Source organism: Rhincodon typus, chromosome 12 (genome assembly GCF_021869965.1).
Source record: "Rhincodon typus isolate 14 chromosome 12, sRhiTyp1.1, whole genome shotgun sequence".
NCBI lineage: Eukaryota > Metazoa > Chordata > Chondrichthyes > Orectolobiformes > Rhincodontidae > Rhincodon > Rhincodon typus.
This window is the reverse complement of record NC_063343.1, coordinates 41155573-41175158: the sequence shown is the minus strand read 5'-3', so window position 1 is coordinate 41175158 and position 19586 is coordinate 41155573. Positions and strand designations below refer to the sequence as shown.

Genomic DNA, 19586 nt, shown 5'->3' with positions numbered 1-19586 from the left:
GTCCCCTTTTTGCCCTCCTGATTTTCCTCTTATGTATACTTCTACTGCCTTTATACTCTTCTAGGGATTCACTTGATTCCTGCTGTCTGTATCTGACACATACTTCTTCCTTTTTGTTTTCTTGACCAGGACGTCAATTTCTCTAGTCATCCAGCATTCCCTACATCTACCAACCTTGTCCTTCACCCTGACAGAAACATATTGTTTGTGGACCCTCATTATCCCATTTTTTGAAGGCTTCCCATTTTCTAGCCATCCTTTTACCTGCGAATACCCACCCCCAATTAACTTTTGAAAGTTCTTGCTTCATACCGTCAAAATTGGCCTTCCTCCAATGTAGAACTTTAACTTTTAGATCCAGGCTATCCTTTTCCATCACTATTTTAAAAATAATAGAACTATGATCACTGGCCCCAAAGTGTTTCCCCCACTGACACCTCAGTCACCTCACCTGCCTTGTTTCCCAAGAGTAGGTCAAGTTTTGTTCCTTCTCTAGGTACATGCGCATTCTGAATCAGAAAATTTTCTTGTACACTCTTAACAAATTCTTCTCCAACTAAGTCCTTAACACTATGGCAATCCCAGTCTATGTTTGGAAATTTAAAATCCCCTACCATTACCACCCTATTATTCATATAGATAACTGAGATCTCCTTACAAACTGGCTTTTCAATTTCTAGCTGACTTTTGGTGGCGGTCTATAGTACAATCCCAATAAGATGATCATCCATTTCTTAATACTCAGTTCTACCTAAATAACTTCCCTGGACATTCTCCTAGGAATAGCTTCCCAAACTACAGCTGTAATGTTATCTCTAATCAAAAATGCCACTCCTACTCCTATCTTGCCCCCACACCCCATCCTTCCTATAGCATCCATAAGTTGGAAAATTAGGCTTCCAGTCCTGTCCATCCCTGAGCCATGCCTCTGTAATTACTATGACATCCCAGTCCCGTGTTCCCAACTCGTGCCCTGAGTTCATCTATTTTACCTGTTAAGCCTCTTGCATTGAAATAAATGCAGTTTAATTTATCAGTCGTACCTCTTCCTGTTTTTTCCTGCGTGCCCTGACTGTTTGACTTGCTCCTTTTCCCAACTGTACCAGTCTCAGACTGATCTCTATCCTCATTATCTCCCGGGGTCCCGACTCCTCTTCCTTAGTAGTTTAAATCCTCCCGAGCAGCTCCACCAATATATTAATCCCCTTCCAATTCAGGTGTGATCCGTGCTCCTTATACAGGTCATTTCTACCCCAGAAGAGATTCCAATGATCCAAAAATTTGAATCTTTCTCCCCTACACCAGCTCCTCAGCCACACATTCATCTGCTGTATCCTCCTATTCCTACTGTCACTAGCTCGTGGCACCGGGAGTAATCCAGATATTACCACCCTTGAGGACCTATTTCTTACATTCCTGTCTAATTTCCTATATTCTTTCCTCAGAACCTTGTCCTTTTCTCTTCCTGCGTCATCATTAGTTCTAATGTGTACAACGACCTCCTGCTAGTCCCTCTCCCCTTTTGCGAATGTTCTGGTACCTGGGAGGCAACACACCATTTTGATGTCTTGTTGTCAACCACAGAAATGTCTGTCTGTGCCTCTGACTAGAGAGTCTCCTATCACAATTGATCACTTGGAACCTGATGTACCCCTTGTTGCTTTAGAGCCAGTCTCGATGCCAGAAACCTTGCTGTCAGTATTACCTTCCCCTGAGGATCTGTCACCCCCTACATTTTCCAAAGCTGTATACTTGTTTGAGATAGAGCTAGCCACAGGAGACTACATCACTACCGGCCTACCTCTCCTAGAGGTAGGCCATCTACCTGACTGTGTATCTGCAGTTTATCTACCTTCCTGCAACTGCCACCCATCACACCCCCTAGTTCCTGTGAATTCCTCATTTCCTCTAACTGGTGATCCAATAGGATTCGCAACCAAACACACTTCCCGCACACTTCCATCAGTAACATGAAAACTTTCCCTAATCTTCCATGTCCGACGGGAAGAGCACAGTACTCTACTAAAGGCCATCTTTGCACCTTGTAATGTGAAAAAGGCCAAAAGAGACAAAAGGACAGAAGGCGTGATCCTTTTTTCAATGATTTTCTGAACGTTGAGTCTCAGTTCAATTAGTTTTGCAAAATTCCTGCTTTACCGCCTTCTTGCTCTCGGTGTTATCTGGTTTTTCTCCTACCTGGCTACCAATCCTTAATAGCTATTCCTTGAAAATTTGAGACCATGAAGTGCCAGTTATGCATCTCCCATCAATGTCCGTTTCATACCTGTCCCCTACAGAATGAGAACTTAGAGCTAAGGAATTCTGACCCCACCAGTTGTAACTTACTCTCTGCTCCCTCCACATCTCCATTTTCATCACGTCAAGTAACCTGCAGTGTTGTTCCTGCTGTAAGCCCATTACCTTAGGTGAGATTCCTTATAAGACCAAGAAGATGGAAATATTGAGCACTATACTGTTATCTGTGGTTGGCCACCATAAATCAGTATGTGTGACTGCATACGTTATATTGTGTAAAACAATATTTTATCTGTCATGTCAAGAACAACGTCACAATAATTATGTCATATCTAATTGAATCCATCAAACTGCTTCATGTAGAGAATGCAGGAGTGAAAAGAAATCTGTCCATACCAATGGATTGTGTTGAACTTGGCAGAAAGCTAGGAATTTAAAGCGTTTACATGCCAGTTTAGAAATAAATTGTCCAAGTAATAGATTTTTAAGACCCTCCTACTTATTGCATTTTAGACCTTGACTATACCTCTGATTGTATATATTCCTCAGTTCTAATTTTCTGTAACTGCAGTGTTCCCAGCTGTTGACTCAGAAAATAGTTTTAAGTTATTTGAGGCACAGTTCCATCTTAGCAGCAGAATGATATGTAGTGTGTAACATGATATGAAGCTCCTGTCCTTTATAAAGCATTTTGGTCAATGTTGTAGCTGATGCACTAACTTGAAAAACAAATCAGTACGACAAATTTTTCAATTATGAAGGTTTATTTAATTAAAGTATATTTTTGGAGTTAGAAGTTTATCTTCACTTTTTGGTTATGTCTTTATATCTGATTAAATTATTTCTATTTCACATTTTGTTATACAGCTGCACATATTCTTGGTTATTATTATTACTGTTTTCTTATTTGGAGGGATATGGGGGAGGCTGGTGGAACTAGTTTAGTTTGGGATTATCCTCGGCATGGACTATTTGGATTGAAGAGTCTGTTTCCCGCTCTATGATAATATTAATGTCTGTCTTGTGTTTTTCATTAATTTTCTAGGTTTTTTTATTTTATTGAAATGAGCATTTGTTATATATGTTACATTAAAAAGCTAATCTTCTGTAAGTTCCTAATTTGCAGTGATCACCCATAACATATTGCAATAGTAACTTCTTTTTAACCAAGCTTTGGTTTATTTCATTATTTAGTCAATCTAAAAATGGCCTTTCCTTTGAGATAGCTGAACTGTATTTTAGGTTGTGTTTCTTTAGGATGGAATATTTTCGATCTTTGTCAATAAATCTATTATATTACTTATAGCTCGGAAGACAAAGAAATTGAACAAGATGAAGGCACCACATACCACCACTTCAGAAACTGCAGTAAAAGTAGCATCACCGGATTCATCTTTAGTTTGTTCTGCAATGCCTACCCTGACTCTTCCCATGGTTTCGATTCTTGAGATGATTGAGCCAGATCTCTTGTACGCAGGATATGATAGTTCCCTGCCTGACACACCCAATCGACTCCTATCAGGACTGAATAACTTGGGTGGATTACAGATGATCTCAGTTGTGAAATGGGCAAAGTCTCTACCAGGTAAATGACAAAGGCCTGTCCTCCAAGAGAAGCTTTGAACATATTGGGGAAAGGTTTTTATGTAAATCATTTCCTTTTTCTTGAGAAAATAAAATTCTCTTTTAATTATTTCCCATGCCTCCCTAAGTTGTTAAGTTCTCACATTCTTCTCCTCCACATTTTCATGGGTGTTGGTTGTCTTATTATGAAGATAAGTTTGAAAAATTATTCAATCATGAGGAACATTTCAAACGAGTTTAACATTGACCTCATTGATTTCAAAATACACTTCTACAGTAAAAGGAGAGAACTGGGATCGAGAATCCTAGCTTGGAACAGGTATATGACAATCAAGAAAAATTTCAGTAACCAATATGCCTGATATCTTACTTGGTACATGCATTTTAGTGTTGTATAACTGAAGCTCCTTGTTGAATGCATCCCTTGTGCCTTTCTACTATTAGTAATGGGTACTGGATAACACCATAAGGTAATACCTTATTTCTTCAGCAAAATTAGAATTATTATAGAATTATTATTATAGAAACCAATTATTTTTACACTAGTACATTAGAGATCCAGAATTTAAGACGCATTATACATTATAAAACCCAAGCTTGACTTTGCATCATGTGCTGCTCTTATTTTTAGAGTTTTGTGCTACCATAAGATTGAATAGAAAGTATACTGTTTTCTGACACTTGCATCTCAATTATTCACGGCAAAAAAAACTCCCTTCTCATGTCTGTTCAAAAATTAAGTAATGTACAACCAAGAAATATTTTTGTTAATAATGTCATTGCAGTCTTGATTGAAGTAATGATGTATGAATGTAAAACTGAACAGATGGAAAGATGAAAAGCCATTCAGCATATTCATAGAATCCCCACAATGTGGAAAGAGGCCATTCAGCCCATCAGATTTACACTGGCCTTCTGAAGAGCATCCCACCCAGAGGTAGCCTCCCACCCAAACCTTGATGCGTCACATTTACTATGGCTAATCCACCTAGCCTACATATCCTTGGTCGCTACAGCCAATTTAGCATGGCCAGTCCTCATAACCTGCCTATCTATGGAAAGAAACTGGACCACCCAGAAGGAAACCATGTAGACAGGAGGAGAATGTACAGACTCCACACAGACAGTCACCACCATGTCTCCCCGCACGTGGACATATGCTGCATCACAGACTCTGGCCAAGCCAGTGTGCTTTCTAAAGGAAAAGGTGCAAATTATATTAAAAAAAAAACTCCTGATTTTGATTTTCTTTTCGCTTGTCATGTTCGAAATTTTTAATAATGGGATGGATTAAGTACAATAGCAAGAAATGATCTTGGATTGGATTGGAAGGTGTAGAAATCAGTAAGCGTGGAAGTAAAAACTAAAAGGGGGAAATAGACACTTATAGGAGTATGCTTTTGACCCCTTACAGTAGTAATACAGTAGGACAGAAGAGAATTCGGGAGACAAACACCCATTCCCATTAGTCATGAGTGACTTTAATCTTTGTGTAGATTAGGCAAGTCAGAGGTACCATGAGGAAGAATTCATATAGTGTACTCAGGGCAGTTTCCGAGAACAGTATTTGTGGAATCCAGCCACGGATCAAGCTATTTTATATCTGGTGGTGTATAATCAAGACAGGCTTAATAAATGATTTCAGAGTAAAAGATCCCCTAGGATACTGTCACCATAACATGATAAAATTTAGCATGCAGTTTGAGAGGGACGAACTGGCTTCAGAAATAATGGTACCAAGCTTAAATAAGAGTATTTTCAATGGAATATGGGCAGAGGTAGCTGGAGTGGACTGGCAAAGGAGTTTAGCAACAAAGATATTTGAAGAACAACGATCGATGTTTAAGAAAATAGTTCATAGAAGGATTCTCAGCAGCGGATAATCCAACTGCAGTTAATGAGGGAAATTAGGGATAGCATCAAATTGAACAAATAAAGCATAGAATGTAGCATGGATTGGTGGTAACTCAGAATATTGAAAAACCCAACAAAAGACAATCAAAAAATTATGTATTTGATACTTAGAATCTCAATGGCTTTGCCTCTAAAGAAATGTAATAGCATTTATGTACAGTAGAAGTGCAGTGAAGGCATTCTCAAAAGGCAACTTAGGCAATTAATCTATGTGGAGTAATGGTATTTGAATGGCCAAGTTCATTTCTTACAAAGAGTAAAGGAAACTGTGTTTAAGATGGATAATGCATTGTTGTCTTTCAGTCACTTATTTTGGCATCGGAATAGAATCATTCTGATGATCATTAATCTGCTTCTACAGGGTTCAGATCTTTGCACCTGGATGATCAAATGATGTTACTGCAGTATTCTTGGATGTCTCTAATGGTTTTCAGTCTTGGTTGGCGATCTTATCAACATGTCAATAGCAATATGCTCTTCTTTGCACCAGACCTAATCTTCAATGAGTGAGTATTATATCTCAACTTCCTTCAAAAGCCTGTAGAAAATTTTTGCATTCTCAATTGTGGATACAAGGAAAATCAAAATAGTCACTTACAGCCATGACTTTGAGGGAGAAGAATAAAATTTATTGTTGCTATGCTATAGGGCTCAGGTAAACATACAAAAATATTTATGCTTTTTATGGCAAAGAACAGAAATCTGAGTCATTAGTCATTATTATTTATAGTAGAGGGTGAGCTATATTAAACCATATTATAAATCATTCAATAACCTTTTGTGCACCTCTAGATGGATTGAACAAAAGTGAGAAGGTGCAATTTATACTTTCAATTTAATATAGATGTTTTTTTAAAAATGATTATCTTCAGTTTTCCATGGGCACAGAATTTAGTGGTTGTCATTGACCATCTTTGTGTACTATGTATATCCCTGTGTACCTCCTATATTCAGTAATTTCTATTTTGAGATATTCTATTTATTCTGCCTATTTCAATTTTTAGATGCAATTTCTGGTGCCACAGAACTCTCTTTACAGTAAAAACATGAGAATTGGAAGTTGTTTTTAAGAAAAAGTGTGGGTTATGCATTAATTTGAAGTTAAGTTATGAAAGAATGGAATTGGGTGAATATAAAAGTGATTTCAGAGACAGCAAAAACATCTTGCAAGGAACTACAAAGCTGTGGCTTTCAATTCCAGATCTGTTGGTTGAGGCAGAAATTACGTCAGCGTATAATATTGGATCAGGTGGTTAGTGGCACGATGACTCAGTGGTTAGCACTGCTGCTTCACAGCACCAGGGACCTGGGTTCGCTTCCACTCTTGAATGACTGCCTGTTTGGAGTTTGCACCCTCTTCCTATGGGTTTCCTCCCACAATCCAAAGATGTGCAGGCTAGATGGATTGCCGATAGTGTCCAGAGATGGGCAGGCTAGGTAGACTAGCAATGGTAAATGCAGGGTTACAGGGTTTAGGCTACAGAGGTGGGTCTGGGTGGGATGTTGTAGACTCAATGGGCTGAATGGCCTGGTTCCACGCAGTAGGAATCCTATGACTGAGGGAGAAGTGTTGAAAGTATTGTTCGGAATATAGTGGGAAAATGCCCAATTAAATGTTTGTGACTGAATGGTCTAGTTTCCGAGTAACATCGAAGTATTTCTGTTTTCCAAAATGAACTTCAATTTGACAAAAGTTGTGGTCACTGTTCTGTCATTTCTTCTTACCTGTCTCTGGTACTATTGGTCCCTAATTACTCACATTGACATGATTATGATATTAAACAACATTGTTCACAAAATTTCATTAATTATTTGGCACATATTTTCTGATTTTTTTTTTATTTGAGTATGCCAGATCAAGATATGACAATAAGGGAGCATCTTAAAAATAGTGACCGTGATTTCATTAAATGTAACATTAGAGTTAAGGGAGAGATAAGGAATGAGATGGGTGAGAGATTATAAAGATATACAACACAGAAAAAAGGCCCTTTGGCCCATTTTGTGTCCATGCCAGTCAAAATCAACTACCTAATTCCATTTTTTAAGCATTTGGCCCAAAGGCAAATGCATATCTAAATCCTTCTTAAATATCATGAGAGTTTTTGCTTCTACCACCCTTCCTGATAGTGATTTTCAGATTCCAACTACTGTCTGGTTGAAAGGGTTTTTCCTCACGTCAATTCTGAGGAAGGGTCACTTGACCCGAAACATTAACTCTGCTTTCTGTCCACAGATACTGCCAGACCTGCTGAGCTTCTCCAGCAATTTCTGTTTTTGCCTCTGATTTACAGTACCCGCAGTTCTTTTGGGTTTTTTCCTGTAAACCTTTGTCCCCTTGGTCATTGATCTTTCTATTCGAGGAGAAAAGTTTCTTCCGGTCTATCCTATCTATGTGCCTCATAGTCTTATACATCCCGATCATATCCCCTGTCAGTCTCCTCAGCTCGAAGGAAAACAACCCCAGTCTGTCCGATCTCTCATCGTAACTGGAACTCTCCAGCTCAAACAATTTTTTTTGTTCATTCACTCATGCAATGTGGGTGTCGCTGGCTGACCAGCATTTATTGCCTGTCCCTAGCTGTGTTTGAGAAGGTGGTGGTAAGCTGCCTCCTTTGGCCACGTGCTGAAGGTTGACCCACAATACTCTTGGGGAGGGAATTCCATGATTTTGACCCAGCAACAGTGAAGGAATCTTGATATATTTCCAAGTCAGCATGCTGGTAAATCTCCTCTGCATCCTCTCCGGTGGTATCACATCCCTCCAATAATATGGTGTGCAGTTCTGCAATCAATATTCTAGCTGTGGCCTCAGATTTTATACATTTCCAGCATAACCTCCCTGCTCTTAAACTCTGTGTGCCTTGACTATTCGAATTGAATTCCATTTGACTTTGATCGGCCAACTGACCAGCCTCTCTCTATTCCCCTTTATAGTCTAAAGCTATCGTCCTCACTATTTGTCAAATGACCAATTTTTGTATTGTCTAAGAACTTACTGATCAACCCTTCTACATTCAAACCTAAATCATTTATATAAACCACAACTGGTAAGAGCCACAATACTGAATCTGTGGGAGCCACAAACTTCCAGTGGGTAAAACTCCCCTCAGCTGTCATCCTCTGCTGCCTGCCACTCAGCCAATTTTGGATCCAATTTGCTAAATTTCCTTGGATCCCTTTGGCTGTTATCTTTTCAATCGGTCCTCTATGCAGAACCTTGCTGAAGTCGATGTAGCCTACATCAAAGCATTGCTCTCATTCACACACCTGGTCACCTCCTGAAAAGTTCAACCAAGTTGGTCAGTCATGATCTCCCCTCAACAAATCCATGCTAACTGTCCTTGATTAAATCCTGACTCTCCAGATGCAGATTAATTCTGTCCCTCAGAATTGTTTCCAATAGTTTTCACCACCACTGAGGTTGAAGTGTTTGTTCTGTACTTGCCTGGTTTATCCCTTGCTCCTTTCTTGAATAACAATACCATGTTAGCTGTCCACCAGTCTTCTGGCACCTCTCCACTGGCCAGAGAAGAATTGAAAATTTTGCCAAGTACTCCTTCTATTTCCTCCCTTGCCTCACTCAACAACCAACTCCCAACTGAATTTTTAAATTTAAATAAGAAAAGCTTTTAATAGGATGAGAAATAACTGAACTGAAGCAAGCTGGACTGAACTGTTAGTGGATAAGTCTACAAACAGTGGTAACTGTTCAAAAAATATTGATATGATAAACCACTGTATACCTATTAAAGAAATTGACTCATAGGTGCAATTAAGCTATTTTGGTCAACTTGTATTAGATAAAATAATAAGCTAATGGAAAAGCTTATGTAATGCAAGGAGAAATAAAATTATTTCCAATTACTTATTATAAAACAAGTGTCTGTATTGTCTTAAAGAAATTGTTTGTAACTGGAATAAAGTTGATCCTCATACCGAAGTCTTTTTATTATACAATACTATTGTTGTCTAAATGCTTTAAAATAGCTGGAAACTTTATCCTAATTCAGGAAGGTTGACATTTCCTGGGTGTGTCAGGGGAGTAAATTGGTGATGCTTGAACTAATTTTACATAACTCTGGAAGGAGGTGAGATCTTTGTCACATTAGTGTGGACTGAATTTGAAGCTAAACTGTAAAAGGAGTACGCCATCCAATTCTCTTAAGGTGTAACACTCAAACCATTTATGTGCAAATTATAGAAGTGTACTTGGTATTTTGGGGCTATTTTGAAACTTAATATATTTGTCTAATTTGTACAGTTGAAAAAAGAACTAAACTTTGTGATCTATATGTTGATGTGATGAATATAAATAATCTCCAACAAATACATGCTTCAGTACAAACTTTGCACTTTCACTATTTGTAAATCATATATACTGCAGGTCCTGAACTCTGATCAGCTTTGTCTTTAAAAGATTCCTACATGTCAGGTGTTGATTTACCCTCCAACAACCAGCCCCAATTTAATTTCTTCAGTTTCTACCTGATACTGTTGTAGTCAATCTTGCTCCAATTTAGTATTTTTACTCAAGGCCCAGTCTTCATTTTATCCATAACTGTCTTTAAACTTAGAGTTATGAGTACTGTTCTCAAAATGCTCCCCCACTGAAACTTTCATCATCTGTCCATGCTCATTACCCAGTGCAAGGTCTAATAAAGTCCCTTCCCAAGTTAGACTATCTACATATTGTTTCAAGAAATCCTGTTGGATGCAACTAACAAATGCTGTCCAATCAAAGCCCCTGGCAGTATAGGAAGTTAAAATCACCCCTTACAACAACACTGTTGTTTTTACATCTTTCCATTATCTGCTTACATCTCTGTTCCTCTATTTCCCGCTGGTTGTTGGAAGGCTGAAAGTATAACCCCACCATAGTGATTGCACCTTTCTTGTTCCTACGTTATACCCACATAGCGTCGCTAGATGAGCTCTGTATGATGCCCTGTCTTAGTACAGCTGTGACATTCTCCTGAATCAGTAATGCAACTCCCATACCACTTTTATATCCCTCTCTATCTTGTGTGAAACATCTAAACCTTGGAACGTTGAGCTGCCAGTCAATCTCAACCAAGTTTCTGTAATGGCTGTCACGTCGTAGTCTCAGGTGTTCACCTAGGCTCTGAGTTCATGTGCCTTAACTGTTGCATTCCTTGCATTAAAATAAATACACTTCAGACTGCTAGTTCTGTCATGTTCATTAATCTGGCCTTGCCTGTTCTTACTGTTAGATTTACTTGGCTTAACCTCTTGTCTTATCTTCAGTCATTCCACATGCTGACCTACAGCTCTGGTTCCCAACCCCCTGCCATAATAATTTAAACCTTCCAAGTGCGCTAGCCTCCTTGCAAGGATGTTGGTGCTCTTTCAGTTTAGGTGCAACCCGACCTCTTTGTACAGGTCCCGTCTGCCTTGGAAGAGATCCCAATGATCCCAGATATCTAAAAGCCCTCCCTCCTACACCAGTTGTTTAGTCATGTGTTCATTGATATTATCTTTCTCCTTCTGGCCTCACTAGCACATGGCACAGGTTAGTTATCCTGAAATTACAACCCCTAGGGGCCCTGCTTTCAATTTCCTACCTAACTCTCAATATTTTTTGCAGGACCCTCCTCTCTTTCTGCCGATGTCATAGTATCAATATGGACCATGAGCTTTGGCTCCTCACCCTCCCCTTTCCAAATATCCTGTGCTTGCTCAGAGACATCCTTGACCCTGGCACCAGGGAGGCAACACACCTTCCTGGTGCCTTACTCGCAACCGCAGAAATGCTTAAATGTGCCCTTAAATATTGAATCCCCTGTCACTACTGCTCGCTTACACTTTGACCCTCCCTACTGTACAACAGAGCCAACTGGTACCACTGATCACAGGCTACTGCTGTTGCTTCCCTTGAGAGGCAAACCCACTACCACCATTCCTGACCCCATAACAGTATTCAAAATGGTATATCTGAAAGGGGAATTGCCACAGGGGCTCCTGCACTGCCAGCCCATGCTTACAAGTAAGCTCAACACTTTTTCTATCTGTGTAGCCCTTACTAATGGTGTGACCAGCTCACTAAATATGCTGTCAATAATGTTCTTAGCCTCATGGATGTTACGCAGTGAGTCCTTCTGTAGCAGTCCATGTGGCAAATCAGGAGCTGCAGCTGAACACACTTCCTGCATACTTGGTCACTGTGGACGCTGGAAGTTTCCCTGATTTCCCAACATTTTGCAGAAGGGGCATTCCACAGGGCTGAGTTCTCCTGCCACTGAATAGTTGATAAGTTGGTTTTAATTTTCCAAAACTTATTAGATTCAGGGAAGGTTCCTTTAGATTGGAAAAAAGTTGATGTAACTTTTTTATCCAAAAAGCCAATGGCAGAAAACGGGAAACTACAGGCCAGTTGGCTTAACATCTGCCACAGGGAAGTTGTTAGCTGTTATTAAAGACATTATAATAGGGTACTTGGAAAAATTCAAGGTAATCAGTCAGAGCCAAAATGGTTTTGTAAAAGGGAAAATCATATTTAACTAATTTATTGGAGTTCTTTGAAGATGTAATTTGTGCTATTGTTAATGGAGAACTAGTTAAAGTATTTTGTTTAGATTTCTGGAAGGCATTTGTTAAGGTGCCACTTCAAAAGTTTTATTGCGGAAAATAAGAGCTCATGGTGTAAGTGGTAACGTATTGGCATGGATAGAAGATTGGCTTGCTAACAGCAGAGAGTAATAATAAGTGGGTCTTTCTGAAGCTGGCAAGTTGTCATGAATAATGTGCCACAGGGATTGGTGCTGGGGCCTGAACCTTTCACAATTTATATAAATGATTTGGGTGAAGGCACCAAAGATATGGTAGCTAAATTTGCTGATGACACAAAGATAGATCAGAAAGTGAGTTGTGAAGAGGACATCACCCACCTATATCCCTTTGTGGGCTGCTTAAGTGTTGGACAAAGATCTAGCAAATGGAGTACAATGCGAGAAGGTGTGAAATTGCCCATTTTAACCGAAAGAATTGGGTAAAAAAACGCACTGTCTAAATGGTGAGAGATTGCAGAGCTCTGAGATAGAGACCTGGGTGTTGTAGTGCATGAATCTGAAAGTTATCATGCAGATCCAGCAAGCAATCAGAAAAACTCAGAATGCCATGGTTTATTGTAAGAGGAATAGAATCCAAGTGTAGGGAATTTTGCTTCAGTTATAAAGGTCATTGATGAGACTACATCTGGAGTATTGTGCACATTGCTGGTCACTGTACTTAAGGAAGAATGTTAGTGCATTGGAAGCAATTCACAAAAAGTTACTGGACTAATACTTAGAATGATCGGATTGCCTTTTGCAGAACTGCTAGATAGGGTAGGCTGTTTGCTCTGGAATTTAGAATAATCACAGGTGCCTTAATTAAAACATAAGATCTTGAGGGAACTTGACCAGGCAGATGTTGAAAGGATGTTTCTTGTGGGAGAATGTAGAACTAGAGACATAGTTTAAAAATAAGGGGGTGCCCATTTAAGACGGAGATGAGGAAGCATTTTCTTTGAGAGTTGAATGTCTTTGGAATTTCCCTGCCTTAAAAGGCAGTGAATGCAGAAACTTAAAAAATGTTTTTAAGGCAGAGGTAAGTGGATTCTTGATTATCAAGGGAATTAAAGATTATTAGGGATATACAGGAATGTAGAGTTGAGATTAAAATCAGATTTGCAATGATCTTATTTTATGATGGAGCAGAATCAAAGGGCTGAGTAGCTTGCTCTTGTTCCTTGTTCGAATTTAGTTCCCAAGCTTGACCAGATTACATATTTCCAATGGAACTTTAGGATTTATATCAAAGAATGAATGACATGGACCATACCTTCCAATCATCTGTAGCAAATTCTTACCATGGACACCCCCTGTCTGGCAGTTGATAATTTGATCTGCCAAAATTTTATGAACCATTTTGTCTATTACACCGTGGTTCTTTTCACACAGCCCCATTGCTAAAAGGACTTTCTGCTGCCATATTTGTAACATTATGTTTGTATTTGTACATGCATCCTCAAATTTAGTTACCAATTTTTTTCTGTTTTTGTATCCACGAGTGGCCCAATTCTATAAAATGCAAATTCACAAATTTTCCAAATGCAGTAGATTGTTTTTGCTTCCAGTTTCATCTACACTTTTTTTTCTACTTAATGATAATAGTATTTTACCATATACTACATCTGTGTTAATAAAATGATGAATTCCAGTCACTTTGCAAGGAATGGCTAGTCTTTGAAAAGATTTAATACGTCATCATCTCCAATTCTTTTAAGTGGTGGAAATCTCAAACTCCTTTACTTTGATCTGATCCTAATTACTCTGAGTCTAGGTAGCATTTCAGTCAATCTATTTCACACAGTAAATGTGTATCCACTATATGATGCTGCACAATTGAAAGATTTGACCACCAATTCTGAAATTTCTTGTCACCAATACAATGCCTTTTCCTTAAACCATATCACGATTATTTTCTTCTGAATCCTCTATTTCACGTTTCACTTTTCTTATACCATTTGGGACAGTTCATGGCATAGTAGCATGCTAAATCACATCTGAAACATCAGTTAACTACACGCTGGATATTTTTGAGGTTCATTCTTTTATTGTAAGTCCCAATTCTCTTTGCTTCTCAAAGTAGTCAAAAATACTTACTACTTTTAATAAGATTCTTTTTTTCATTCTGTCATCTACCACCTGTATTAAGACAGTCTCACTAGCTGGTTAACACCCATTTTTTTCTTGTATGGCCAGTTGTGCTATTTGCACCACAAATGCTGCTGTAAAGAAATGCTTTCCAAGGAAATATTTTAGTGCATCTGACATTTGTTCTAGTGGTATGTGTTTTTCTGGAAATTTATGTCCTGTCAAACCAAGAAGTCAACCCAAATTCGATACTTTAGCATAGTAGGATCGTTTAAATGCTAGCACAGTTTGGGAAATTTCCAGATGAAATTTGACCATTCTTGTATGCAGTGTACTGAATCCTATTGTGTACCTTCCTTTGGAACTGTCTTCGCTCATTCTAAATTTGTCAATATCTGACCATATTTCATAAGCAGTTAGTACATCACATTTTTGATACATTTAATCCATGAAAGTTAATGATTTGGCCAAACTTCCTTAGGTGTTTAAATCATTAGTCTTCAATTCTGAAAAATGCTTTGCTACTTTTCCTGTTTTTGCATGTTAGCAGAATTACCAAGGCCAGTATTTTGTTTCCTCCTCAGTAGAATAATAAAAAGTCCAGATGGTTATTCTATTCTTCTACTCTTCAGAAGATTCACATTCAGAAAACAGGGTTAGATAATCATACCATGATATTTTGCATTTTAATCCAGCTGTCTCTTGAAGTTCTCTCTAAATAATTTTTTGCTTGGAATTTTACGCTAATTGTCAATCATAACTTAAATAAAGCTGACTGCCCTTCACTGCCAATGTTAATCACTAAAGATTAATTTTTTGTTAGATAAAAGTTCAGGGTTTTTATTTAAGTTTTTATCCAACTCTCGCACAACAAAAAACCCCAACACTTGTTTACTTGTTCCCCACAAGCCTGATATCTCTGTCTATCCCTTAATGAACAGCCATCACCTAGTTCCATTTGGTTGCCTAGTTCCATTTGTTTTCAGAAATCCTGCCAAATCCCAGGAAACGTTAGGCCAGTTTTGGTGGTGATAACGTCTGGAACATTAGATATGATGATGACACTACGCAAATAGCTGAAAAATAATGGCTGAAAATTCAAGAAAGCCAAGTCTGAAGTTTGATTTGAGGATCACACAGCAAAACATGCTTATGAAAACTTATGGTGCAACTGATGTGACAATTGAGCAACCAATTACAGATTAATTTCAGTTTCCCCTTGAAAGGGATCACAAACGGCGATAACAACACTTCAATCCAGATGAGGCAAGCTATTGCCCACTTCACAACTCCCCAGCCGTAAGAAGAATTTACACTTAGTGTTAGATTTTGAATGCACTTGATCACAGGCACCTGATATAGGCAGTTGACTATTTTAAAGCAATTTTCAGATAATTTGAGTCTCTTAAGCAGCAGTTTAGGTACAATGCATTATTTAATTGGATAAAGGAAGGAAATGCATAACCTGACACCGATGAGTACACTTCACCAATCCTGAAGCTGTTCAGTAGAATGGAGAAGCAGAGGTGTTGGACCACAGTAGATTTTATTATGTGCAAACCTGACCGCCCCCAAAAAAACAAGTTAGCTTAGACCCTAACTTTTACATTTATTTAAAATCAAGTGTATGGCACTCTGTTCCAGATGTAATTTGATTGGACTACCAGGAAGCTTGAAGCAAAACGCACTGTATTCTTACAACACAGTCAAAATACAAACAAAAAGAAGAACTGGCATAACTTTGTCTTTGGAATACTTAACAAAATAATATGATTTAACCACTAATCATTAACTGTTCCAATATAGGCAGCATTCCATAAACACACCCTTGGCAATGCAGTTTATCAAAACAGTTTTGTTCTTGCGTGCGGTCTTTTCACTCTAGCAACAGAGAGAGAGCTCTAGCTGTTAGTTTCAACAGCTAGGTTGCAGAAACCTTGTCACTAACTGAAAGCAAAACTAAAAACATTCCTGGGTTTGAGAGTGCTGACCCCACCCACTCATGATTCTTTTGCCTCATTTTAAAATAACACTCGGGGGAAAAATTCCAAAGCTGTTTATCGACGGCCTGTCTGAAGGTGACGTTCCAGCACCACTGTGGCAACACCCCTTTGCCACAGAAACAGCATTGAACACCTCTCTCTTAAAGGCACAGTATCGTCACATTTTGGAGTTGTGGACCTAATATTTTGCAGTCTTTGGTGATAGCCTGGAATGGTAACAGTCTTTGTTCTTCCCTCCGGCTGATGTAAAGAACTTCCTGGCCTCCTCCAAGAGACCAGGAGTTCCCAGGTGTGTGTCTCATTTTTTTTTGTGTGTCTGTCTCTCTCTCTCTTTGCCTTTCTATTTCTGTCTCTTTTTGTCCTCCTCCAAAATGACCATTGTCACCTTTCCTGCCTTCATTTGAGGGCGAGTTTATCATTCTTTTTAAGATCAAAAATGTTTTAGTTTCCACATAAAACATTGATAAGGGAGTACATATGGTGCCAGATAAATCATTGACACTGGTTCAATGGGGCATCATGACATCAGTTATACTTGTGACTTTTCCTTTTCCTTTTCCTTTTAGTTTGGAAATTTGGAAAACTAGTTAATGCTGCAACAGCAGTTGAGTGAAATATCATGCTACCAAATAAGGACTAGGAAAATTCGGTTTTAAGGGGGTCCCAATTTCCAACAAATACAACTTAGAAAATCCCTGTTGTAAAGCATTTTCCCTTACTTACGTGAGATTGTCAGTAAGGTTGGTGTGAAGAAGATACAGCTTTTGAATTGTGACTGTGGTGAATGGTTCTTGGCAGAGCAAACAATTAATCTGTTTGCAGGAAAACTGAAATCCAGCAATTCATGAACTTTTAGCAGAAGTAAAACAGAAGTTGGCAAAGTCTGACCAGTGGAAACAGCAGAATGAATATCTACCATTGTTAACAATAAAATGTGTAGAATTAGGAAAGAACAAGCCGAGTCAGAAGAATTGGATGGGTGAACATCATCAAAAACTGGGCAAAGTGAGAATGACAGCAGCATGCAGTGTTTGAGAACAGAGAGCTGTCTGTGGCCGCTTGCCAACTATAGATGGTACAGAGTTTAAATGAGAGTATTTTATTCACTTTAGAGGGAACTAGTGATTAGCTCACGAGAAATTATCCTGACAGACTGGATAAAATCTGGTAGAGTTTCCTTCTTGCTAAGTGCTTCTGCCCAACCATGTGTGTCTGATTGCAAAATCAGATTCACCTGAAATTTATTAATGAATAAACTGATACTTGTCCTCTGGAAAAGGAGTGTTTGAATTCAAACAGCCTTCAGATATCTCTACTTTCTAAACATTTAATTTAAGGTGCTTTAAATAACAAAAATAAAGGAGTATAACTCCCATAAGCATTAAATTCATTGACATTTTTCATTTTATTATGATTGAAGGGAACGGATGCAGCAGTCCTCGATGTACAACTTGTGTAAAGGAATGAGCAACGTTGCATTGGATTTCAGAAACCTTAAGGTTGCTTATGAAGAATATCTATGCATGAAGGCATTATTACTTCTTGGTACAAGTAGGTATTTGCTGGTGAACAACAAGTGGACTGGGCACATCATATTGTATTCTGTTAATTTGGCGATGTTAGTTTTAGTGCAATGCCTATTAACTATTGTGGTAATGCAGCATAGTATCTTTGAGACCCAATGTACTATGCCAACAAGTAATTATGTATGACTTCTCAGTAGATCATTGCCAATTTCAAACACCATGTTGTCGTAAAACACCAAAGAGAAGCTGAGCACATGCCCACATGCTGGGGAAAAACGTTAGAAAGTTCTGCATGACACCCCTCTCAAAACATGTTTGATTAAGCACTAAATTATGGCAAGGTCAATCATATTTGAATACAAGTACAAAATGGTTGATTTTGAAAATTTGTCCTGACCGATTAAATGCAATAAATCCCTCTATCAAATAAAAGAAGGAAAAAAAACTGAATACAATTTTATGTGAGTAGACAGACCTGTTTATGTAGGTATGAAAACCCTTAGCTTAGTAATAACAATTTAGCCTGTTAATCAGCAAGATTTAAGCCCTATGTCAGGACTTGAACACATAACATAGGCTAATGTCTCAGCACAATACTGGTGAAAGTACCTGACGCATCAGAGGCGTCACATTTGGATGTGGCATTAAAGCTACACCACACCTCCCCTTTAGATATTCCAGAAGTACCCGATCACACTGTATCCCTTGACTATCATCCCAGTAAACAGACTAGCATTAATTTAGCATTAGTTTATCTTATTCTGATTGTGGCCTCACAAATTTTAACCTGCTTTTCAAAGAAATTTTTTTTTGAAAATGAAACATTGCTATCTACTGACAGTACTGTATAAACACAAGTTCATTTTTCACTGAAGATGCTTCTTCTTCTAAAGAGCAGATTCTCGAAAAGATTCCTTTTTTTTGTTTGATTTTTATTAAATCTTTGGAGGAGTCAAAAGTATAAACAGAGAAGAGAAAGTTTTGCCTTTTGTTGTTACAAATTAATATCTGTTTGCCGCTCTGTTACAGTTCCAGTGGATGGTTTGAAGAGCCAGGCAATGTTTGATGAAATTCGAACCTCCTATATTAAGGAGCTAGGGAAAGCCATAGTGAAGAAAGAGGGAAGCTCAAGTCAAAACTGGCAACGATTTTATCAGCTGACCAAACTTTTGGATTCAATGCATGATGTGAGTAACTCCTGCAATAAATAAATCAATGATGTGAGCAGGTATGCTACTTGAATCTGGTTAAGGTCATTACAGAAATATCCAATGTTTTTAAATAAAAAAAATCATGTCCTGATTAAAGAATAGACTGATAAAAGAAAGACTTGTATTTATATAGTGCTTTTCACAACTGTTATCTTCTGCCACCACACTGGAACAGAAAGTCAGTGCTCCTGACGTCATTATTGTGCTCTTGCTGAACACTCACTTCTCACCTTACTCGCTGTCCCCCTTGTTGCATTATTTGCTGTCCATTCTCAATCATTGGCTGACTTTGCTTGCTATCATATTCGTTGCTGCAGTCACGACCCTCCCTGCCTGCTTTCTGGTTCCTGCCCTGCTCCCTTGCTGACTGGAAGCTGAGCAGGAGGAAGGGAGCAAGGAGTCAAGAGTGGAACAATGAACAAATCGCAGTTGCAA

At 38.5% G+C, this 19586-nt stretch overlaps 1 protein-coding gene across 6 annotated transcripts in view; it reads left to right on the top strand.

Moving 5' to 3' along the window:
- The window catches only part of LOC109914885 (progesterone receptor), a 103097-nt gene that overhangs the window by 74153 nt on the left and 9358 nt on the right, over window positions 1-19586 (top strand). For all 6 annotated transcript variants that reach the window (XM_048604029.1, XM_020514495.2, XM_048604031.1 and 3 more), the window contains 4 exons: window positions 3563-3841; window positions 6116-6260; window positions 17835-17965; window positions 18970-19127. In XM_048604029.1, coding sequence (XP_048459986.1) covers window positions 3563-3841; window positions 6116-6260; window positions 17835-17965; window positions 18970-19127 — 713 coding nt within the window. The remainder of the gene's footprint in view (window positions 1-3562; window positions 3842-6115; window positions 6261-17834; window positions 17966-18969; window positions 19128-19586) is intronic.